At 42.3% G+C, this 25,973-nt stretch overlaps 1 protein-coding gene across 2 annotated transcripts; it reads right to left on the bottom strand.

Moving 5' to 3' along the window:
* Positions 1 to 468: 468 nt before the first annotated feature.
* Positions 469 to 25,520, bottom strand: mta3 (metastasis associated 1 family, member 3). 2 transcript variants are annotated; one of them, XM_027002660.3, is made up of 19 exons: positions 25,245 to 25,520; positions 23,797 to 23,864; positions 20,991 to 21,084; positions 19,381 to 19,507; positions 18,710 to 18,773; positions 18,416 to 18,533; positions 15,831 to 15,933; positions 15,323 to 15,422; positions 14,974 to 15,162; positions 13,674 to 13,748; positions 13,373 to 13,431; positions 13,151 to 13,272; positions 11,693 to 11,850; positions 10,807 to 11,029; positions 6,321 to 6,413; positions 6,014 to 6,196; positions 5,869 to 5,900; positions 5,279 to 5,403; positions 469 to 1,838 (listed from the first exon to the last, which is right to left on the bottom strand). In XM_027002660.3, exons 1-19 carry the CDS (start codon positions 25,270 to 25,272, stop codon positions 1,673 to 1,675), a joined length of 2,127 nt encoding a protein of 708 aa, XP_026858461.1. In that variant the 5' UTR covers positions 25,273 to 25,520; the 3' UTR covers positions 469 to 1,672. The 2 variants fall into 2 exon arrangements, with proteins under 2 accessions (XP_026858461.1, XP_081553773.1); XM_081697647.1 differs by lacking the exons at positions 469 to 1,838; positions 5,279 to 5,403; positions 5,869 to 5,900; positions 6,014 to 6,196; positions 6,321 to 6,413 and having other exon boundaries at positions 7,539 to 11,029; positions 11,662 to 11,850; positions 25,245 to 25,516.
* Positions 25,521 to 25,973: the final 453 nt, after the last annotated feature.

The raw sequence follows: 25,973 nt of genomic DNA, 5'->3' as shown, positions 1-25,973 counted from the left end.
ACGACTGAACTGAATTAACATTTTATAAGAATAATGACAACTATTGCAAATGGAGTTTTATACGTTATTGTATATCATAGTGTAGCGTAGCTTGTCATAACATACCTTAAACTTGGTTAAAACACATTAACCGACAGTTGGACAAATGCATTATCACAAATACTATTTTGTAGTAATGTGTTAAATATCAATATGTTATAAACTTCAGGTCACATGAGATGGAGAATCAAATTGCTTCGTTTTCCTCAAATGAAAGTTTATGCTCCATAGAGCGGACCGTGTTTAAAAAAGGTTTAGTACAGAATCTCTGAAACATCCAGGCCTCTGGGTGTCAGTATAATAGGTATTTCATAATGTAAAGTAAAATTCAGCATATTCCCTATTTACTGTTAATTTCATGCTTGTTGATTTACAGTGAATGAAGATGAACGAGCTCAGTTTTTTTTTTTTTTTACAATAACTTACAATTTCATTTTTTTATTCAGCATATTTCACTTAACACGTGACATACAAGGAAACACAACATAAATGTATGATGCATAAAAACTAAAAGTAGCGAATCATTGTGACTGTCACATGCGGTATCAACAGTCGGAAACTGTAGAGTGACTCCTTTTTTTTGTAATTTAATGTTTAATTTTTGTCAGTTTTAAAACTTCATGAATGCCTGGGGAAACGAAGCATTACATTTATGGCCAAAGTGCTACATTTCAGTGCCTTTCTTGGTTTTCATATTTTGCAAACTTACTTTCTCTCTGGAAAGCCACATATAGCTTGATTTACTTATATCAAAAAGGCAGTCATTTCGACTGCATGAACGATGTCTTAGACTGCTATTAATAGTAGACTAAAAGCATCATTTGCATTTTTAGGATAACACCTGCAGATGAATATTATAATCCTTCCTGACCAATCAGTGCACTTGAATATATGTGTGTGTAGTAGACACAAAAGTGAAATTGACCTCCACTGATTAGTGCAGTCTGAAACTCTTTACATTGCCAGATGTACAAATTAGGATACAATTAACTATTGAATTGGTAGGGTCTCCAACAGATAAGACTATTGCTTAGTGTCAGAGGATAACCAGTAATTTCTAGGGGCCATGCTATATGTTTAATACTGTCCTCCAGTAATTTCTGGTACAACAAACCTTCACTTCTCTCAGACATAGTTTAAAACAGTTCACAAACCTGTACTGTCATAATACTCACAGAAGAAAAGAGGAAAGGGGGCTCCAGTGGAAATTACAAACAAAAGAGCACACAAATACTTTTCAGAAGAGTCACTCAAGAGTGGTCAGTATGAGAAATAAGAGATTTGTATACGATACGGACATATCATCTGACCACATCCTTATAGGACCCTCCATACAGCAAGAAAGTATTAAGTTATCAAATCAGAGCTTATACAAGTTGCCAGAGCAAAGCTTAACTGAGATCTAGTGAGCACTAGGTGTGCTCTAAGTGAGGGAGTGTGGGAGTTTAGTGGACAGTGTGAGTTAACTATGCTTTATTGTGTTCTTTAGGATTGTTTCTTTAGCCCAATAGAAAGCAAAAACTCAGAGCAAAGGAGCCGTTGGTGAGGGGGGAGTCGCCAGCATTGTAGGGTTGGGGACAGATTTAAGAGAGAAAGACAAGGGGGCAGGCAGCTGAAACAGGACGATTTGATGTCAGTCATGAATAACGATGGGGCCTCGCATCCGTAGACTAGGGTGAGGGGGCATAAGGACAGGCCCCTGTGCAGGACCCTGGGGAACCCTACGCAGGTTGATCTGCTCGCATGGCTGCCTACAGGCTCTTCTTAGCTGGGAGCGGGAGAGCAGCCTCCTGGTTTTCCTGTGATCAGAAGAGGAAAAACTTCAAGACTGTTCACTCTCTGTTCGCCTTCTAACTTAAACTGTGGTGAAGACTGAAAAATGCAAGTCAACAGTGCAACAAAAAGCAAAAGTGATTCAGAGATCATAGAGCTTTTGAAAGTATTATTACACAATACAGGACAAACAAGAAGCACCAAATCATAATCCTTAAAATACTTTCAAAGCCATTGACAGATTATTATTATAATCCCCTCTTCCAATTTTAAAGAGTATTTCCTTAAGAGACAAAACTTATCCATATCTTTGCCAAATACCATCTAAAATGCTATGTATTTGAATAAGGGTGGATCTACGCATTTCTGGACCCTTATGACAACTTAGGAGAAAACAAAATGCATACATCTTTCTTAGTGGAACTGGCAGGTTGTTATTTAATTATTGCAAGCTAATGTTGGCATTGTCTTGATATTATATATATATATATATATATATATATATATATATATATATATATATATATATATATAAACCACAGAAAACTTCATTATCAAATAGATGTTCCTTCCCTTGAGAGAAACCTACATCAATTTCCAGAGTGTGCAAGGACCAGAATGTATGCTTATGCATGCACCCACAGAGAAAGGAACATACATACTCCCACACACACATACACACGCGCACAACACACATACGCGCGCACACACATACACACACACACACACACACACACACAGATATACATATATTATTGGCAGATCCAAGAAAGTGAGGGTATAGGAGAATCACAGATGATACAGAGGATCAGAAGCTCAAGATAGAAAACATAGACTATCATTCCAAAATATGTCCCTGTCCAGCAGAGTGTTGCACAAGTATGTATTTTTCCCCTCAGCTAAACATACTAATATAAAATAAAGAAAACAATTCTGTGTACATTTCCTCTCATGTGAGAGTGAGGGGCTCTTGGCACAATGCCTTCTTAAGTGCTTGTGAACATTAAGCTCTGTAATATGAGCCAGCGAGGCCAGATTACATAAATATAATTTAATAGAGGACCAAGTCCATAATCACAATAATCAACCTAATGGGCAAACGCCTTGGTCTTGCGTTCATATAAAATGTATGAGGCTCGTGGGAGCCACTCGCCTCTGATTGGACCTAATGAAACAACCATGATCTGGGCTCCATGCATTAAATCTAACAGCAAATTATAGGAGGAGCTGACTGTCTCTATGAGCACTCTGTAAAATACACTGAAAAGTTACAAGCACATGCATGTATATTTCCGCTTTAAAAACAAATGCCTTGTAGAATTTAAAATTTTATTTGAGATGCAAGAGTAAATGCAATTTGGTGTGAAAGGACAGTGACCTTTGAATTTGGTTGAACTAAAAGTTGCTGGGTGTGGAACCATTTGTATCACACACACACACACACCCACACACACACATACACACCCACACACACGCGTGCACACGCAAGACATAAACAGCACCAATTACACACACCTATGACTATTAAAAGACATCTGACATCAGCCCACATGTTTCTTCACACTGCCTTTCTTCATACCCTGTTTACACTGGAAAGGGAGGTGGAAAGTGTGATTTCACAATGTTAGATTCTCAACAGTCTGTTTCTCTGTCAGAGTCTGCCAGGCCCCGCCTCACGCTCTCATTTGTCCCAGCCCCTCTGAGCCCAGTTATAGGCTAATCTTTCACAGCGGGGACTCTAAATTTAGCCCTGGCCTCCGCTCCAGCTCTGGGAACAAGGCAAGCAGAGTAGGGCCAGTCATGGCTCATCTGGACACGGAACTCATGGAGAAGCCTTTTCCTCCAGCCTCCTCCCAACTCCAGCTCTCCGTGGACTTCAGTTCCACTTTGCTCAGCATTGAAGAAAACTAGCAGAATTTCTAACCAGATAACATATAGAATGCTAGTACAAGCATACTATTTAGTATATTATCAACCATTGTTAAGAGAGCTAACAGTCTGGTCTAGCCTATGATGAATCCATTTTCTCCCTTCAATATGTAACGTCTTTGCACCGTAGACAGACTCCACAGGTAAGCTGGTGAAGCTTCAGTGTGTAACATACTTATGCGTGTGTGTTAGTGTGGATGGAGTAGTGGGACAGGGTCTTACCATGAGCAGGAGTCTAAAGACTGCAGCACTGAAATGAGACAAGCAGCCAGTCAATCATAGGAAGTCACAAACACATTGTGACTCACGATGCACCTGGGCATAAAGAAGGCTTCCTGTACCTCTAGCGTACCCACCCCCGATCCCCACAAAGATCATTTATCTCTATGTTATGTTGCAGTCTGGTTAATTTTGCTTTTCATGTCATTTCGAGGTTCATTTTCAAATAGCTTTTAATTTTTGAATTCATTAATAATTTTCTAAAAGCTGAGTACACATCTAGACATTCGGGGTACTTTAGAGCAGATTACTTCATACAGAAAATTAATGGAAAATTAGTGGAAATTGATGCCGCAGAACATATTTGGTAAGAAACGTTCCATTAAAATCTGAAGCCTTTTATCCCTCCAGACTGCATCTCTGCTCTGTTATCCAACAACAGTTGGATAATCAGAAAACCTTATTTTCATATTACAGGGAACACAACAAATTGGGAATTCTAAGTGAAGAGAATTGAGAGCATATTATCACCCACCCTCCTACACCAAGCCAATCATGGGACTCCTAGCATTGGCATCATTAAGGTTCCTCCAAGTCATCCCAGTATTTCTCCACTAGTACTGCATAGCATTTTGTCTTTTTTTTTTTTTTTATCACTCGCAGGTTACCTGTGGAGTCTTGCACAGCACATCTCTATGGTAAAAGAAACCTCTAAATGTAAGCGACTTCCTATGACATCCTGTAGCCACTTCCTGTTAAGAGATTCCAAAATAATAAGCAAAGTGTCCTTTCCATGCTGCCGTCATGAGCCTATTAATTAACTAAGCCAACAAACATATTAACACTGTTAATTACAGGAATGTACAGCTTGTGTAATTTGAAATTGCCTGACATTTCCCAGTTTGACCACCTTTGAGTCAGACTGGCTTGGCTGACCGCCTGGTACAGGGTGTGACCAATCCTGTAATTACACTGGTGCGGTCCCTGCCATTTGAATCTGTCACTGGCCATAAACTGAAGGCTGAGTCAATATGTGGGAAAATAAATTCGACATCTCCTGCCAAATGAATCAATAATCACCACCGATGCCAATCAGAGAGCAAAAGCGGATTCGGGCGTTTTCTGACATGATGTGTATTGCTTTTCTTCTGAAAGAGTAGTCAGGCTTTTAGTAAGCATCTAATTTGCCTGTCCTCATGGGCTAGGATGCGGGGGACCATTGTGCACCTCTGAAGCAGAACTCAATCCCTCTGCAGCATGCCTGATTGCATCGGAAGGCACGCAAGGAAATGCCATGATGGACGCTTGTTAGGCATACCTGGTCTCCCGGGTAACTAGGAAGAAGCTGTCATCGGGCGCATCGATCCAGTTGGGTCGCCTCTTGCGCAGCATCATGTTGCTGGAGCGTAGGCTGGGCCCGGCCGCGCTCCGCCCATTGTGCTGCTGGGAGAGCATGCCGGGGAGCAGAGGCAAGAGGGCAGAGACTCAACATAGTCGGACTCGCTACTGTGCTGTTACATTTCCTGTATGAAGACACTGTGTGGCTGCTCTGAGAGGGGAAAAAAGGTAGCTCATAAAACAGTTGCAAACACCAACTAAGAAATATTAACTTTAGCACAGATCAACTCGGAAAGCAGCCATTCTGTGAAAAGTGTGTACATTTAAATAACAAAGGGGGTAGACAGCTTGAGTAAATAATGACTGGTATATGCGTTCACACATTTTATTTCAGGGATGAGCACCCTAGCCCTTCAAGCTGGAGAAGAAGGAAGTGGTCATTTGGCTTGCACCGCCTTTATATTTCAAATCTTGTGCTGTTAAGATAGATCATCAGTTCTCTGCAGTACACCTCATTAAACCCATCTCATTTCAAAATCTCGGGACAGTAGTACAGGAAACTGTACTTACCAGAATGGGCCCCACAATGTGACCTTGGTTTTCTGTAATATAAGAAAGAAAGGAAATATATATATATATATAAAAAAAATTATATAATTTGTGCCTTAATGCATGTGTTTTTGGTGTATCTACATGTGCGTTTCTGCATGTTCACCTTGACCTGGTACATTCCCTCTCCTCTCAGTGAACTCCACCCTGCTGTGGTGGTGGTAACTGCGTTTTCCCAGCATACCGAGGGGGCCGTGGCTAGGCAGGGAGGAGAGAAGGCGGCGTGGCGGCTGCACTTGCAGGCCAGGTGTACGATGAGAGCGCTGCACATGGGCTGCCGGACGAGACTCTGCAACAGCACAGTACGAACTATGACTGCCGGGTTCAAGCCTGCTGACCAGTAAAGCAAGACATTGTATGCACAGCGTATGCACAAGCAGGAATGAGGCCTGTGATTCAGTGGCGTGGCTCACCGAGGTACTGCAGGACGCTGGTCAGGGTGCTCCTCTGGGAAGGTTTGGGCTTTGCAGATCGCCCTGTCATGCCTTCTGCCGCTCGAATCATATCTGCACGTCAGCCGGGCACATTGGACACACAGAGACAGGGCCAGGTCAGTATGTTTCAGCAAGCAGGAGGGGGACTCTCATGGACAGAACATGAAGTGCTTATTGAGCAGGTCAACCTGAGGAATGTCCTTTTGAAGCTGCACTCTGGGTAAGTATTTGACTAATAGACTCTTTACAAGGAGAACTAGGCAAGTTAAACCACTTTACAGGCAAAAGTTTCAAAATTTTATAGTTTTTCACCCTGTTTTACAAACATGGAACTGACAATCATATAGCTATTAAAAATCTTTGTCCAGCTAATTTTGTCTCATTCTAAAAATATTTCAAACTTCAGAGATGCTGAGATTAGTGCAAGATTCTCTGAGATTCTTCCATTAACTTGAACAGTACATACTTGTCTTTAAGATTTTTTGAAATGGAGTTTAACATTTTCTTTTCCAACAATACATTTAACTAGGTCAAACATTGATGAATTGAACAGCTTAAAGGTGGTTGTTCCTGTACTTAAACTTACTTGTGAGGTGAATATTGTTTGACCAGAGCAATCATTCTCTCAGTAGCTTCTATATTCAACAACTCCACATAGTTTATTTCACCATTTTGTTCTGCTGCCCTCTTTTCAAAGATTTAAGTTATTGTTGTATGCTGTTGCTAATGTATATTATATGATTACATATGAAATTAAAGAACAGGATTTTACATTCTTATATATGAGAGCTTAAGCATCACTGGGCCCTTAATGAAAATGAACCTTGCAAAATTATTTTAGCAGCAATGTCTTTTTAGGGCCAACATGCCAATGGGTATGCATCAAACTAGCCGTCATGTCAAATGAGGTTGGCTAGAGGAACGTCGAACATGAAGTTGCATTCACAGCAGCATGTATGAGTGAGATGCAATTGATGGGTGTGTGTACATCCACATTCGCACACCGTAAAAAGAAAGACGCAACACGCTTGATGAGGGCACAAACGGAACAGAACACCAGGAGCCAGTGGAGCTGAGCTCATGCTGTCGGTGGAGGCGGACTTCATACGACTCTCACTCCAACCAGCCTATCAGTGTGAGTGTGGCACAGTGATGGACAGGTACACAAGACACATGAAACTACAAGGACTCAGATAGGATGGTTTCAGCCATGGTTTTATTTCTGCATTTGATTGCCCACAGGACATTCACACCAAGAAAACAAAGATAGGATAGAAAAGACGACGACCTAGGAGCATGCCTCACGGGCCCCATGCCTTACGGTATGAAGATGCCAGAAGGTCTTCTTATGGGCAGGACGTACAAACATGCATCTGGGGGTGGAGATAGGAGTGGAATGGAAGCATAAAATGGAAGTTTGCATGTGACAGAAAGCACAACGCAAGAACGGGTAGAAAAGCTTAATGCAAGGCAGTGTGGGAGAGGTTTGCAAGGTCCTGCAAGCTTTAGGAATTCTTTCCATAGTGAAGGAAGTCATCCACCAAGAGTGGCTATCAGGAATACTAGGCTCACAGAAAGATAGAAAGTGGTGAATCTAAAAACCCATAGCTGATCACATTCCCCATTTAATTTGTTACTTTTTTAAAGCAGGTTAAATGACCACATGATTTTCATATTGAGTAGTGGCTTATTTTATGCACATTAAATTCTCTTATTATAAACTGGATAATCCTTCGGTGTTATATGCTGTCCCAAAAAAATATTGCTTTTTCAAAGGCCAGCACCTACAAATCAGTAAACTCTGGGTCCTTAGAGGCCCATTGAAAAGTTCACTTCATTGGCCATTCGACAGCCCCCTCGTGGGAGGTACAATATAAAATTTGATTGTTTCTCAATGGTCTTTTGAACTTAAAAAAAAAAAAAACAAGTTTGAATTTGCTGGTCTAGTAAGTGTGTTTTACCAGAGATCTAAATGTGCATCATTACTCTTCCATCAGTGTGCAGCACTAAAAGATCACTGTTAAAAAGGTTATTACTATCAGTATTAGACATCTCCTTGCTTTTATGTGAAAATGTGTTAAATGAGGATTTTAGCTCAGTCAAACCTCCCTAGAAACTCTAAGCAAATTAGGACCAATTTGCAACAAAACTACAAAGACTACATAGTAAAGCAAAAAGTAATTTTCCAACATTTCTTATGTCAATTCATTGAGGCTTTACTCGTCTTATTTGTGCACATTTCTTACACTCTTCAGCCAGAGAACCAGGTCACTCCAGTCAAGAGGTGATTCACAATCTAATTACAAAAGAAGCACAAGATCCTCCACTGCACACCAACGGCAGCCCCTTTACGTGAGGTGCTTGCTGCATAAAATCAATTCAATCAGCCCAACTTCTCAGCAATTTCACATCTCTCTTGGAAAATAGCACATTTTATCTGTTTTCTGTTCCCATACCTACCACAAACCCATTTCACATGGCCTGGCACCCTTAGGGCTATCCCAGCATCCACAAAGAACTAAAAATGTGATGGTGTTCCTACAGGCCCCATCTTTATCATGGGGTGGTACCAGAAAAGAAAAGCTCCTGGAAAGCTTTACGCCTTATCCCAGCGCACTTTCACCGACCATCATTTAAAGCTGTCACAAAAATAATAACATTTCTTTGTGAATCATGTTGAAGCCCATGCTATTGTTTTTGCTATGGCTTGAAGGCAAGAACCACCCGACAAGGCACCCTTTAATGAGCTGCTGTAATAAATCACCCTAATTAAATGTTTTCAAATTTCACAAGGCTGCAAGACCAGAGATTTATCTAGGTATGTTTACATGGTCTTGAATGCAGTATACATTTCATTATTCAGATTATTCAGGACAAACTTTTCCAGTCCAGAAAATCAATGCTGGTTTAATCTAATATTCAATTTGCTACTCCAACAAAATAACCTAAACTAGCAAAAACATGAATAGGATCCAGGCATCACTAACAATATTATACAGCCTAGCACAAGCACAGAGCCAAAAGAGTAAAACTGTGAATAACATTGCATATGTCCTATTCCTTTCATTTATCTTTGGATGAAAATGCTTGGTAATATATGAAACGTTCAGTGAGATTACAATCAAACCAGACTGATGGTCAAGGCATCAAGTTATATTTATCTAGTGCACACAAAAATATTGCAGCCTTGAAGGAACTGGATCTCAGTTCCACCTACTCTCCAACATGTTCCTCCTGCTTGCACAGATTGTACGTTTACACAGGTTTTCTCCAAGGGCTTACGCTCTCCCATCAGAGAAAAGGGAACACACACCCATTAGTCCCCAGTATACTATTTAAAGTTCCCACTTACACATTGCATGGACACACACACAAAACCATTCTTTCACTCTTAAACACAGCTCAGTTCATTAGAACCCAGACTTCTATATATTGACAAAGTCACTCATTGAAATATATTGATTATAATTAGAAATTACTTAAAACAAGTCGACTGGTCAGAGCCTGAATGTGTTAGTGATACAGGCCAAGGGACAGGCCTCACATTCAGCTCAATGTTTATCATCTGGTGTTGATCCTATGCTCTCCTTGTTCTAAGATATGACTTAAGACAAGATCGAGTTAATCAGCTCAAGGTACAGCACTGACATCATGCAGAAGCATGCCATAACAAAATGAGTACTGAATATGACCTTTGGAATGAAATGAGCAAGCAACAGTAAAATGAATCTCCTACTCTAATAAAGGGGGGCGGAGGTTGGGGGTTGAACCAACATGAAACACAAAAATAGAAAAAAGAAAAAAAAACAAAAACAAAAAAAAAACTTATTACTCACAGTGAGAATTAAGTACATCATTATGGGGTGTGCAAAATATAGTTTCTTGTAGGCAAAATAGATTTAAAGGTCTATCATTAAATGTATCTTTAGGCTTTACTAAATATAAGGCTCACACTATATGCATTTTCAAGTACAACTACAATTTGTAGTCAAGATACGGGAATATTAGGAGAACTAATCGGTTCTTCGTCATGGGATCAAAGCATTTCTCATTCTCCATGCACCAAATGTGTTGGTGTTCCATTTCCAAAAACGACATTACAACGTTGTGGAACCAAAACAAAAAAAAAGGTAGGAAAAAAGCAAAAAAAATAACTGAACTGAAAAGATGATTACAACCCAAAATTATGGAGGACAGGCAGTCTTTATTGGAAACAGGGTTGGGGGGAAATACAAAAAAATGAAATAATATAATAATATAATAACAATAATAAAAACCGTAAAAGACAGATGGAAGGGAGGAATGGCAGCGAGACGTGGTGAGGTGGGTATGGGGAGCAGAGCAGACAGGGTGCCGTGGGAAGTGTGTGTGTGTCTGTGTGTGTGTGTGTGTGCGTGCACGCATGCGTGCACGTGCGAGGGAGAGAAACGGAGAGGCTGAAGTTAGGAATTTAAAGAGCTCTTACACTCCGCCTTTATGGCGCCACAGTTAATGGGCACAAAGGGGCGGCGCGCGGCCCGGCGCAGCCTGATGAGGTCACGGCACATGTGACGCGCCAGCTTGGTGAGGCGCGTAGCCTGCAACAGGAAGGCCTGCTTGGTCTTCATAGAGGACTTGGGGCTTCCGCTGTTCCTCATGGGCACCATGTGGGAGCTCTGGCGCAGGCTGTGGGCACGTGAGTGCAGCTCCTGCACACCGGCCAGGAAGATAGAGAGCCCATGCCGGGAAAGGCGGGAGGAGGGAGGAAACAAAGCAAGGAAACAGCACACGGAAGAGCAGAACACGGAGCGGTGAGGGAGGAGTGGGAGGGGAGAGGGAGGGAGGGGGAGAGAGAGAGAGGTTACAAAAGACCAACAGCAAAAGCAGCATTTTTAAAGGATCACTACAGTGTCAAGAATGGACTAATTTTAAGGTACCATGCTCTTGCATATCCCTAATGTCAATAATTCCACTAGGTATCGTAGGAATAGTATTACACCTCAGTCAGCTAATTAAGTCCAGTTCAGTGATAAGGTTGGTATGGGGTCACTGTTTTATGGCTACTGAAGGGGTGTGGTTACTTCACTGTAAAGTTGTCAAAATGCAGATTAAAATGCCAATTCAACTGATACCGTGTACTCATTCTGATTTTTTTTCTGTTCCTTACACCCGTGGTCATCACCCCTTTTGTGTCCAGCAAATTAACGCAAACGTAGGCTGGAGTTCATGACCCCCACCCACAGCACTGCCACCAAATTATAATACAGGAGGAGGAGCTCACTTTTGAATGAGGCCTGGGGGAGGTGCTTATTTTGAAGTAAGGCTCAGGGGAGGAGCTTACGTTTGGAGTGGGGCTCGTTAGAGGAGCTTACGTTTGGAGTGGGGCTCGGGGGCGTCTTCTCCTCCGTTCCCTCAGTTCTGCTCGGCATCTTCAGGCCGCCGTACTTCTTCCAGTACATCCAGCAGGAGACACACAGACGGCACTGCATGTTAGGGGGACCCCAGGAATACCACTGGGGAGACTGCATGGCTGCCAAAGTAAAAGGGAACAGGGTCAGCAACAGCCTCACCCTCCTTCAGGTGGAATGGCTTAGCCACCATGTTTTATGATTTAATATTGAAACCAGAAGGAATGATTTGGTTGGACTTCACACAAATGAAGACCTAGAAGGATTTATAACAGTCCATGGCTATGAAAACTAGCAGACCATTCATTAGCGTTACTTTTTATTTTATTGCATCATTACATTGCAACAAGTGCTCAATTAATAATTTAAATAAACATAGCACACACACACACACACACACACACACAGTACCACACACACACACCTACTCTATTTTTAGTACATTTTGAAAAGAAGGGAAGGTATCAAACCAATGAAATAACACGTTATTATGCTGTGATAAACAAATACTGACTATTTTAGATGTTAGATTCTTCTAAGTAACTATCCTATACTGTGATGACAGCGTTGCATGGTTTCGGTGTTCTCTTAAACAGCTTCATGAGGCAGCTATCTATGATGCTTTTCAGAACACTTGAAGGGTGAAAAAAAAAAAGTTCTGAAAGAAAACTATCTATCTGGTTGAGTGTGCAAGATTGTGTGAATGTGTGTGTTTCAAAAATGAATTCATATATAAGCAAACACCTTTCCCAAATTATATGTCCTAGAAAAAAACTTAATCCATTAGATTAAAATGCCTTTATTACTATTAAAAAAAATCATCAGTCAGGCGTGTCCAAACTTTTGACTGCTACTGTATGTAATTGACAACAATAGGATCTAGGATAAAGCAGCCAGGGACTCTTCAGGACCCTCTGAAGTATAATCAAAAGGTCTAAGAGTGATGGATTACATGTTGAAACTGTTGAAATCCCTGTGCTCCTGAACCCAGGGTTCATCCCTAATGGTCGTTATTGATCCGTTCAAATGCTGAGTGGCTCTATGGATTGCCTTGCGCTAGCTCAGCTGGGAAATGAATGAGCAGCTCTCTCCACTGACAGAAGGACGAAGTTGGCAAACGAACAATGGCCCGACATATTGTAAGTGAACTGTCTGCAGTTCTGCTGGCTGTAATTACACGAGGAGAGTCCCCAAGTGGAATAATGACACGTCGGCACACTGCGTCATCCGAGCTTCCTTGTTTATTCAAGCATTACTGCAACCTTTTGGATCTATATGGCACAATAATACTTAACTGTGTAAGGGGTTATAAAGCTGGATAATATATGTGAGAACATTCATCATTTGCTTGTGTTTTTTTGTGTCCTGCACCTGTGTGCGCGCAATCCTTCTGACCTTTGCAGAGAGTTGTGAAGTACTCACCGAAACAGCTCTCGCACGCACGACCGCCACCCGCAGTGTGGTAGGCGCCGGGGCCTGGTGCGCCGTTTACGGTGGCCATCTTCCCATTGCTGACAGAGATCTGGTTGGGGTTGGGCTTGTTACTGCCGAGTAAAATGCACACGGATGAGACGGCATCGAAACCAATAGAGCTTCATGAGAGCGAATAGTTTAAGTGGCAGAGAGGAGAAGCAGAGCACTCACTACGTGGGGATGTACACCTGCTTCAGTTTACTCTCAGCTTCAGCAGCCTTCAGTCGCTTCTGAATCCACAAATGCAGCATTCAGTGGCGTGCAGTCAGGCAGAAACGCAGGCAAAACCACCACGCACACGCGCACGCACGCGCACGCGCACGCACACGCACGCACGCACGCACGCACGCACGCACGCACGCACGCACGCACGCACACACACACACACACACACACACACACACACACACACACACACACACACACACACACACACAATATTGCTCATTTCTCTCCAGGACCCCACGCTCACCTGCTGTACGTATCTGTCCGTGGTTTTCCACATGTAGTAATACTCGATAATGCTAGTCAGGGACTTCCACGGGAGCTGAAACAGAGCAGGGAGAAGGCACGTGTGGTAAATGCCGTTGCCGATGGCCGGGCGGTTCCGCGCAACCCTGACCACTCCTGCAGTGTCGCCTAGTAACTCAGAACATGCTGGAGAACAACCTTTTTTTTGCGCTGTTTTTATTCTAAGTGGGGCGCGGTGGGTCTCTCGTACAGATGGGCATGTTTATGCATGAGCACCTGCCTTCCACAGACGCCCAGTTGAGGAATGCTAAAAGCAGTCACAAATGTCTTAATGTGTTGCGCTCGGAGCTCACACAGCTGACACCCGGCCTGAGAGGAGAGGACACAAACACATGCCCAAGTACCCTCTGAATACAGATGGTGCGCCGCTAAACAGCACTGCACACTTGGCTTTGTAAAGTTCTGCATGTCAGCAACGCAGCTTTGTGGGAACTGCATCCTCATCCTTGGATCAAATAAACAGCTGACATCTCAGAGAACCCACAGTCAGAACCTTTGGGGTTCTCCAGCTGAGGGTGAGTGGGGCTTTAACAGAGCGTGCATGTCGCTCCATCTCCAAGGGTTCTGTTCTGGGTCCACAGTTGCAGGATGAGAGGAGCTGACAAGTGTAACAGCACAGGACTCCTCAAGCCTGAAATAACACCCCGTCTCCACGACGCCGTCCCCTTCTGCCCCCACATATTCCGTCGCTGTGACACTATCCACACCCGGAATCAATAAAGTTCTAGCTATGTAAGTTAAACTAGGCTCATAGCTGATCTTCAAAGGCAAAAAGAAAAGAGATGGGGGGGGGGGGACCAAACCCTCTACAGCCCAATGTCATCCCGTGCATGCCACTCTGAAGGTTAGCTTCGCAGAACTTTCCATTAAATAGCACTCATCCTTCTGTTCCAGCTCAGAGGATCATGCATAACCACTCATCAAAATGTACCAGACCCTGTGAATTACACATGTGTGCACATGACCAAGTGCTTTACTGTCTGGACTGCCCTGGTTGTGGAAGATCAGACCTGTATTCTCATCCAGAGTTCTCAATTGTCGGCGAGCCAAAGCTGACCATCACTAATGCTCTCACTTTGTCTTCTCTTCACCACCGCATCGCTTCACACTTCATCTCACTCACCTCTTCCCCACACCCAGCTCAACTGACCTCTATTACTATACCATTGTCTTGGTCCTGCTTGTGTTTTAGCCGTTTTAGCACTAGCAAACTAATGCACGCACATGGGATTCGTACTCACAAAGTCTTGCCGGATGTCATTGAAGTCTTTCCCGTATTTTTCCAGAGCCTCCTCGAAGAGGTTGGCCTCTGAGGAGCTCCACTCCTCCATCTCGTCCCTGCAGAGCACGGGGCCCCCCTGTGGCACCAGTACGCTTAGCGCGCTTGACAGGTCGTAGCCGTGCCGATGCAGCGTGTCCATGGCATGGAACTGCACAGGCATGGGAGCAGAAAGAAGGGGTGAGAGAGAGAGAGAAAGAGAGAGAGAGAGAGAGAGAGAGAAGTGAGAGGAGAGGAAATGGGAGAGCACTGGGGGGGGGGGGGGGGGGGGAGATGGTGTTGCACGGGCTGAGTGGCGGACAGGCTTATACCAGAGTGATGTCCCGCGATGCAGCTGCCGCACTCATGTGAAGGCTGGGCTGCCTGACGGAGCTGCTGCAGTCCAGCGCCCGCGCGAAAGTGCCCACCGCCCTGCACACAATACCACCGCCGCCATCATCAGCATTCAACAGCATCTTCAGGCTCCAAAAGTCCTATACCCATGACCACAAGCAATGTAATCACACTTCCTATTACCAGCCCATCAACCATAGCATGGGGTAGTTTAGAAATAAACCACTCCACTTTAATAGCATAAAGCTTTATGGCATAACCCCTATGTAACCAGAGACCAAGAAATGATTTGTATTTATCTATAAATATTTACTACAATTATGTTATAGTTTCCTGTTATATTTATATAGCCAAAATATATTAATATGCTATTAATTGCTCCAGCACAGAAATTTAATAAACCATATTAATTTAAAAACAATTTGACAATAGTTTCAACTTCAAATTCACAAAAGCCCAAGATAAGCCTTAAACACTCATATGTACCGAGCCACCACAAGGAACTGGTCTATCTGCTTGTTGGTGAGGGGGCATTCTGGGTCCCAGATCTTCACCTCCAGCTTGGACTGGTCCCTGTCATCAGCTTCTCCTGATCGCAAGAGAAGGAAAGGTTCATTTACACCACTGCTCAAATCATTCAAATCAGTTATGAGTCCTGTAACCTTTTCAAGGAACAGAGAAACGCCACTAATAACTGCTTTTTCTATACAATGTTCAGTCACTTTTATTCTAATGACTTCAAGAATTAGTATAGTGTGAAGTGCAGTAGGTTTGCTGATTAAGGCTCATCAGTCAAGCTTCAATTAGCGCGAGTGCTGCTACAGGCCCTTTAACACCTGGCGAGCACCAAGAGGCATGGTGCAATGGTCCTTAGAGTGGGAAAGAGACGCACTCAGCAAGGGCCTGGGAACAGTTCACGCTGGGAGGACGCAGAGCCCTCAGCAGGGAAGTGGGTGTGCTCCCCATGAGCTGGAAAGCTGGAGGAGCAGAGAGCTGATTATGTCCTCTTATTGTTCAAAGGGTGGTGCGTGTGTGGGACCTCCATCCGCATGGATATGGGACAAGCCAGTCAGACCTAATATGATCCTGCGGCAGCCATGGCAACAGGGCAAGTGCTGTAATCTGGGACGACGTGTCACTAGGTAATGGAGTTCAAGTACTTTGGTTTGGGGATGTGAATATCATCATAACAGTCACCACCATCATCCTGCGGTTCAGTGGGCTAAACACATCGATGATTCTCGAGCAGTGTGACCAGAACTGCAAACAGACCACATCACTACCGGCCAGATCAGTGGAAACCAAAGCCTTTCCAGACCCAAACCCTTCCAAAAAAATGTTTTTTTTCAGTCTCTTAACTTTCTTTCAAACAGTTACTCTTAAAAAACAGCAGTTTCCAACATTAGAAATTTGTCTATTTTGACACTGCAAATTGTGCTTACACTCAGGAGAGCACCAACTGGCCTATAAAACCGAGCACTGTCAGACCTAACAGATATCTAACTCAGTTCACAGCAGAACTGGTCCATCTCTCTCCTCCGTTTCCTCTCAAATAAACAAATCCAACACACATACGCGAACACACACACCATGCCCTGAGTGCCAAGAGTTTTAAAGCATAACTATCAGGGCACAAAGTCAAGCAAATCATAAAAGCCTCTCTTTCCAGGCAATGACCTTCTGAAACAGCCATTGCTACGGTGTTCATGCTCCCATTTGGGGAAAGGCAGTGTTTGAAGTGTACACTAGTCAGTTTCTTCTAGCAAATCAAATAAGCCTGGTGGCATTGTGAGGTGAGATTTGCTGCTGCCTTCCACACGGTTGGCGTCCCTGTGGGCTTCAAGACTGCAAGGAGTCTGTCTCCATCTGATCAAAAAGAGACCACGAGTCTGTCTCCATCTGATCAAAAAGAGACCACGAGTCTGTCTCCATCTGATCAAAAAGAGACCACGGGTCTGTCTCCATCTGATCAAAAAGAGACCACGAGTCTGTCTCCATCTGATCAAGAGGAATCAACAAGTATGTCTTCATCTGATCATGAGGAGTTCATGGGTCGGTCTCAATCTGATCACAAGGAGTCCGTGGAGTCTCCTCAGAGGGGCTGTAAGAGCTTACAGATATACATTACAGATATACATTAACACTGGCTATGGCTGGGAAGAGCATCCAGTGGCAGAGATATGTAATAGTGGTGATGTAAAAGGCATAAGCCAGTAGAGAAATAAGACAGAGCTTCCCTGAGCTTAAGTCAGTCTGACCTCTGTCCTGCTGTCTGCAACATTACCTATAGCCTAGCAATTAGAGACTCCATCTCACCATCTTACTGCCACTCACATTACTGCTGAATTACAAGTTATGTTAGATGTTCTTGATTAGAAGACTTAACTGTCAGAGTAGAAAAAAAAACATGCTGGGCTATACGCCGCTTTAGTTATCTTCTTGCTCCTCTAATGACTGGGGAGGACAGGCACTGGGGAGGACACCTTCAAGCTTTAAGCACATGGGATTTCTTAAATCAGATGTCAATTTGTATGCAAATATACTTCAGAGGACAGAAGTTGTTCAAATATTTGAAAAGGTGAATATAATCAGAGAAAATAAAACTGCATGCATTTAGAGTGGTGAGGTGAAGACTGACAGTCCACTGACAGCAATTTCACACTTGACTGACTGTCACTGCTGCTACTGTAATCTACACTGTTCCTTTTCCATGCACCAGTGGCCACAAATCAAACTTCTCATGACATTTTGCACTAGCAACTCCCCAGCACTGCCCTCCATCTGTCAGTCAGTGTCAAGGAAAATGCTCCATTAGCCAACCCTAAAGTCATGGCATGGGTGAGTTATATCTTAATTTAAGAACAGAATAATCAGAATCAGAATCAGAATCAAAGGATGATGATTTATTCAAGAAAGTTTTATTCAAGATTTATTCAAGAAATGAAACCTAAACCACAGACACCGCTGTCTTAGCAGAAAACTTAAAATTGCACAGTAAGCGAGGTAAAGAAAGGTCTCTTTTCCTCACACATGCACACTTCCTTCTCTCTCTGCGAGGGTGTTCTGCTTACCTTCCTGTAACATATCTGGGACATCAGCCTGAAAACGGGGCCCAACACGGATCTCCCCCTTGTCTGCCAGCAGGGTCTTTTGTGTGGGGTCATACACCAGTGAGTAGAAAAAAGTGTCCTGAGAGAGAAAGCGAGAGAGAAAAAGGGAGAAACAGAAAGACGGGAACAAAGAAAAGGCAGTCAGGAGCAGAGGAGCTGGTCCGATTTTTCAAAGTACAATTTAACTAAGACAGAGACCGGGCTTCTTCTGTAAACACATCTGAAAATACAGGTGGGAGAGACAGAAGTCTGTACCTCTTTGTCCAGATAGGAAAGCACCGACTCCGTCTCATTCAGGAGGGCCACACTGCACTTGCCCCTGGGGAAGCAAGGACAGCACACAGTAGTGCTCATAACCCCAAGCAGATCCATGCCCTGCCTGGGCCTGCCTCAGCCTACCTCACGCTGCCCCACTCACTGGAGCCTCCAGCTCAGCCAGACTGGAGGGATGTGAGGTGCAAGATTAGCACAAAATGTGAGTGTGTGGAAGGGACATGTTCAGAGTGGAAAAGGTGTGAAAACATGAGAACAGTACTGGGTGATGTTCGACACCATGGGGGAGGGGGAACTGGTTGTTACGCGGTTTACGTGCATGATTCCCATTCAGTGTTTGGCCACACATGTTGACGTTTCCCCTTCTTTGGAAGCACACAGTGGGCCTTTGCTCAGCTCAGCAGCTCTTGATTAATAGATCAGGCCCAGCTCCATGCTACTAACGCATGTAACCTGCACACACCCGCGGGTGCACTGGGGAACGGCCAGGAAAAGCCCAGTTCCAGCCTGGCCCGGGTTAACGGGGCAGAGGGGAGAGGCAGCACCGGCTAACCCAAGCGCTGTGATGTCCGCATCCACTCCATCCGCTAGCTATGTGCTGACCATGCGTGCAGTTGCTGGCAGTCTGCTGGAAACGGGGTACGTGTGTTTACCTGATGTGAGTTGCAGGGAGTGATTCATACTGGCGGGAGAGGAAGAGCTCTCTGTGTCTGAGCTGGTGTTTCTGTTTCTCACTGAGCTCTGGCTCTGAGGGACTCTCCTTCTCTTCCTCCAGGTCTTCTGCATACACACCCATGCACACGCATGCACGCAAACACAGAGCATTAAAACAGACACATCCACATTCATTCATGACTAAATGTTAAAAACAATACTGTGCGCATACCGTGCATGGCGTTAGTCACTATTAGATGTACACACACAAAACCTGATTTACACACACAAATGACATGATCACTTACAGACTAATGTCGACTACATAAGCCCAAGACATAATTACACAAAAATAAATGCCTAGGATGTCTACCAATTACACAACAAAGTAACATTTTAAAAGAGAGTAGGACAATAATAAGCCTAAAAGCCTATGTGATATTTCAACATCAAAGTCAACCATATCACACACACACACACACACATACATACATACATATGTGCGTGTGTGTGTATATGTATATATATATATATATATATATATATATATATATATATATATATATATATATATATATATATATATATATATATATATATATAATGTATATATACACACACACACATATATATATACACACAAACATATACACACACACACACATATATATACACAGACACATATATATACACATATATATACACACAAACATACACACACACACACAGATATATATACACACAAACATACACACACATATATATACACAGACACACATACATACATACATACAAACATACATACATACATATACATACATACAGATATATACACACACACACACACACACCCACATATATACATACATATACACACACACACACACACACACACACACACACACACACACACACACACACACATACACGTTGCTCAGAAATTACTTCCAAAGTACTCAAATAGGCTCTGCCCTTACTACACTTAATTATACAAACAAATGCAAGCAATGCAAGCAGGCTAGTGCTCAAAGAGCTGCATGAGGCCATCAGTCAACTTGATAGGGTGCAAAAGCACCAAGAAATGTTATTAGCCCAAGTCATTTAGTGTGGTAGCGTAGTGTAGAAATTTCATTATGCTTTCAGATGTAATTAATGTTTACCACAAACAGAACCAATAATACCATTTATCAAGATCAAAAGTGATATTTGCCAAGATAGCTAAAATTAGATCAATAAAGACCACATCCAAAGAAAATCTTCAGCAAAGCAGACAATTGGAACACTACAAAGCAATGCTGAAGACTGCAAAGTACATTTTGTTATCAAGAACAATTTGATGGGGGCCCCAAGACTCCTGAAACATGGATCAGAAAAGACCGCCAACCAATTATTACCATGTAGATTAGCAACTCTCTAAAATGAGAGAAACCCTGCTGAAACACAGCACAGCACAGCACACACACAGACAATATATGCAAACATTGTCCCATCATGCACACTCTCACAGAGAATGGCAAAACCTTTGTTCTGACTAGAGGAGGCTCTCAGTAAAGCACATGCTCATTTCCGAGCAGCAACAGCAAACAGCACTCAGGTCCCCCGCACTCACTCGCATGCTTGTCCGCCAGCTGGATGAGGCTCTGTGAGATGTCCCTTCTCCTGTAGAAGCAGACCACCTTCGCCTCCACATTGCCGCTCGCTGTCTGAAAGCAGCAAGAGATGGGGTCACCGTCAGGCCAACACCTCAGGCTTAAAACACACACTCTCCTGTGTCCAGCCCCACCGCGGCCAGCAGGAGCAGGGACACTGCAGAGAAGCATGTACCTCTCAACAGCAGAGAGCTGAAGGTGGCAAATTACTGGACCTGGAGGCCACTGTGAACAAAAGAATCAGAACACTACAGGAAGCCTGTATGTTCCAGCACAGTCACAGATGTGTAATAAGTAACAGAGAGACAAATTTGCAATTGCGCTTCTTCACGAACAAACGTTAATACATGTTAATACAAGTGAATATAAACAATACAAACAGATCCTGCACTCATTAATAAAAGTTAGCTACTAAGCTATACTATTTGCTATGGCAGCAATCTTTGCAGAGCATACTGCCTGGGGACTCCCGTTGAAGTAGTCAGCACAAAGTGTAATAAAGGAGATGTATTTTGCAACAGTGAGATGACAATTTTTAGACTGGACTGTTTCTATGATAAGCCTAATGGATCCTTTCTACCTCTTAAGAAATGTATGCCCTGTATAAAGCAACTGCTCAGAGATGAAGTGCATATATGAGTGAGTTATATGGTTTATTGACAGAGAGGAAGACACCAGCGACCCCTGCCAGCCTCCTCTCATAGGGCTGTGGAAGCAGAATCCTCACAATGTTTCTAGGCAAACCTGGTCATTTATTAAAAATATATAATACAACTTTTTGCAAAGTGTCTGTATCTTCACAAATTGCACTTTCTATGAGGGAAAGCTCACACAAGTCGAATCTCATACAGATTTGTAACTACACTGCTCCCTAACAGGAAGGGTAGGGACACACTGCTTCCTCTAGTAAGAAAATCAAAAGGCCATCCAATTTGGAAAAGACAAGTCATGACTTTTGCAATTAAAACAATCATAATACCGTCAAAGACTGTTGACATTGGTATGCGTGCAGAATTTTGCCATAGAAGAATAACAGTGTGCACAGCCATCTTATTAAATCAATTAGACAAGTGAATCCTTGGATTTGACAGACATGGCTAAAGATAAATACCACATTAAGAGGATGTGGATTCACTGGGGTGAGCAATATGACAAACATGGAATGACTGTATACTCTCACAGTGAGTCAACCACACAAAGATCAGGGGTGGTAATGCATATGCTAGTATGAATCGCCATTTACTCCTTAATACTGCAAATACTGTAAAATTGTACAGTTTATGTAAAGCTTCTTGTTCCGAACTGGACAACAAATGCCTAATAGTTCTACAGTCGTGCAGAATCCAGATTACTATAAATCAATACCATATTAATAAATGTCTCAGAAAATACCATATCCAGGTGACCAACACATTTCATATCAGAATGCTATAGGTTTAGAATACTTGCATAATACGTTTGCCAGCTCTGCTCACTGACAAAAAAAAACTGCAGTGACATCCTGCACTGATACTGCCTGTATACGTGCGGAACAGTAAGAATGCACATCTAACAATCGCCATGTCCAGTCGTACTGTTTTTTTAATTTCACGTATGTGAATATATACACGTCTTCCAGATGTTCATGGGACAATGTTCTTTTTAGTATGTAAGTGTTTAAAATGTAATATTTTCATGTTAAAAAGCAGATACAGATACCACTTGGCAATAAAAATACAGAGCCGTGGTTGTTCCACAAGCCCCAGGCAGTGGACACCAAGCTGAAAAGATGGAAGAACGACATCTATTAAAAGGTCATAACTCCTTACACAACACCTTTTGGCATTTTCGCATAGAGTGAGTTCTGCCAAACTAATCACAAACTGGGTGTGTGATCTTTTTAAATGTATAAGCGAAAATCAAACTAAACTGCATAATTAAACTCCACACATACAGCTACAGATGAGGCGCAGGTGTGTAGCAAGTAGCCTTTCTGTTTCCACGGGAACGACAGTTTTAACACCTGGCACCATATATCATATTACAGGCATTTCTGAAACAAACACGAACAGATGCTCAAACATGCATGTCCAATTTTTCTAATCAGAAATCATATGAACAACTTCCATTTGCCTAAACATTGAGATCTTGTGTTCTTTCATGCGCCTCAACACAAACATAAGCTGGAAATCTATTTAATGAATATAACACTGGGCACTTGGGTCAGTAGGTCAGTAATGATCATATTAACAAGCAAGGCATGACAAATGTTTATCAGGCTCATTAATGCTGATTGAAACATTTTAACAAACAAGATATAACATAATTAGTAATTAAAACCAAGTACAAATTTACATGATTCATTTGTTATCCCACTTTTGCTATTTAGAGAACTTACGTTTCATCTGTTCATCTTTTACAAATCTTGTCTGAAGTATTTTTGTTATTTAACACTTACATTTTCTGTAAAATGAATGTATGCTTCCAGTGTTCACTAGCAAAATGTACTGAAGTTGTTCTGACCTTCACTGCAAGATACCAATACTTTATCTTATTATTAGTGACAGGTTCATTGCTAACAAGAGTTTCTGGACAGCATCTCATACTTCTAATATTACTATCTAATATTCCCTCCATCTTTAATGTTTTTGACATTCTCTATCACAGGCTTATGATATAAAGCTTGTTTTCTAGTGAGGAAAGTTTATTTCTATCTTGCCTTATAGCTTCCACTTCACTTCCACAAATGACCATAGAAATCCTCAATCCCACCCCACACAACTGTACCTTATTCAGTTCCTCTATTCTCCGGATCAGATAAGGATTGCTTGAAGAATTCTCGAAAAATACATAATCTGCAACAAAAAAGATGTTTCATTTGTATGGTTTACTCATCAGTTTAAAAGAATCACAGCATTCACTAGTACTCACATTAAGATGTGCCAGAAAAAGTATACAGAAACAACACACTGCTGTCACTGGATTGTACCACAAGTACACTGACAGGTGAAATGCTTCTAAAAGAACACGAAATAAGTTTTTTACTGTTGATATTGGGTGTAGCAAATGAATCAGGACCTAACCTCAGAGAGCACAAGGGTGCACAAACACAACTTTGTGGGCAAGTTGTCATTAACCTTAGACAGGCAAGATTTTGTTGTTGACAATGTTTCAACAATACTAAAAACTGTCAGCTATGTCACCCCAACCACCCCCAGTGTGAATCTCTTAACACTGTTCCACGAACTTGTACATAAAGTCTGATTGAAACTTATATTATAAAGGCAATTGTGCGTTTGCGAAGATTTATTAAACATCACAAGACTACCTTGATATTTGACTTTAAATAACCTGATGGTAATACAACAAGCAGGCGAGTCACATTCCGATACATTGTGGCAAAATTAAAGTATCGCAGGAGTCGCACTGTTTCTATTTTTAATACATGATGAACTTTACACATTTTAACAGTTTTACACACAAACATCAAGTCTAATCAAAACTCCGCTTCTCACAATTCAGTGATCTAAGGATTGCGCTCCGATTTTGCTGCCACGGTTTAACGACGCCATGAAACAATGTCGGGTACCCTGGCATAGCAAGCTAATCTACTACTCTGTAGATGGCACTAAATGATGCCATAACATTAAAAACGAAATTAAGCCTCTAAATGACTTCAAATTGGAAATTGTAAAAATACTTGGGCAAATATGGTAATGTCAGCCACAATGCCGTTTAAGGAAATCCAGTTGTAGCAAATTAAAATAAATTTGGTTGCTCGCTTGTTAACGTTAACGATACGGCAAACTGAGCACGGTGGCTGTAAAATGCTAACCCAACTAATGGGCATGCTCCAGATAGGAGACAAATACATCGGCTTAAAAAGCACACGCGCCATCTCAGAAGCAGAGCTCATTTCGCTTACAGAAGACTAAATGTATGAGAAATATTCCGATATGGACAATTCTCATGCGTCTGATAGATTAGCTGATGATGTGTTTAGCTTTCCGGCTAGGAGGCTAGTGCTGCTAGGAGAGTTTAGAGGCCTGACCCACATCAGAATCCCAAAGATTTTCAATCCACGTTGTCGACCGCTTTCAAGAGCTTCGCATAATTGTCCAGTTCCTTGTAAATTATTCACTTATCAGTATTCAGTTCTAATAAAACTTCTCCTTCGAAAGGCTGTGTTGATCGTGTTTTGGCTAACGTTAATTCAAAAATATAGACTGACATACCTCCGACCCGGTACATGTTGGCCGCCATTTCTGCCCTCCCGGAGTGTAAAAAAAACCCTAACCATAAACTAACAAAAAAAAGATAATAAATAAGCAAATAAATTGTTTATGCCTTTTAACCAATAAAATAATCTAGACTGTTGTAGAAGAGGGGGTAAATGACGAGAGGAGCGGGAGAGTTCTTTGTTTTTGTTGCTTTTTTGGTTGTTGTTGTTTTTTGGGGGGGGGTTGAGGAGCTCCCCCTCCCAAGATTCACAGTACAATACAGTAACTCACGAAAAAAGACTCGATCGGCCAATGCACAGCTTCCTGATGAGGGTGGAGAAACGTGTAGAGGGAGGGGGAACGAGGGCGGAGGATAAGATAAAGCCTAGCTACTCCACTCTGCATAGACCTCACACAGAAACTGGCAAACACGTTTTGAATAATACCGAAAGACTCACATTAAGTATGACTGTACAGTAGCCTATACTCATAAAGTTCCTTACAACCATAACCTGCTAGGGGGACGTCCAAATCCTTTTGACAAATTTTCATTTTTGTTTTAGAGAAACGTTTGTTTAGAGAAACATTTGTTTAAAATGAAAATTGCTATAATCCGGTAAGCAAAAAAACAGCCTACTAATTTAAGTAGCCTGGGGCGCGCAGAAATCACGAATCTCGCTAGAATAATACACTATCGGAAAGATCGACAACTCAAAATTAGAGGGTACATATAAAATATTAAAG

This window comes from Electrophorus electricus, chromosome 15, assembly GCF_041902795.1.
Source record: "Electrophorus electricus isolate QZ-2024a chromosome 15, ASM4190279v1, whole genome shotgun sequence".
Taxonomy (NCBI): Eukaryota; Metazoa; Chordata; class Actinopteri; order Gymnotiformes; family Gymnotidae; genus Electrophorus; species Electrophorus electricus.
Note: the sequence above shows the minus strand (reverse complement) of the source record. Positions and strands in the feature narration are given on the sequence as shown.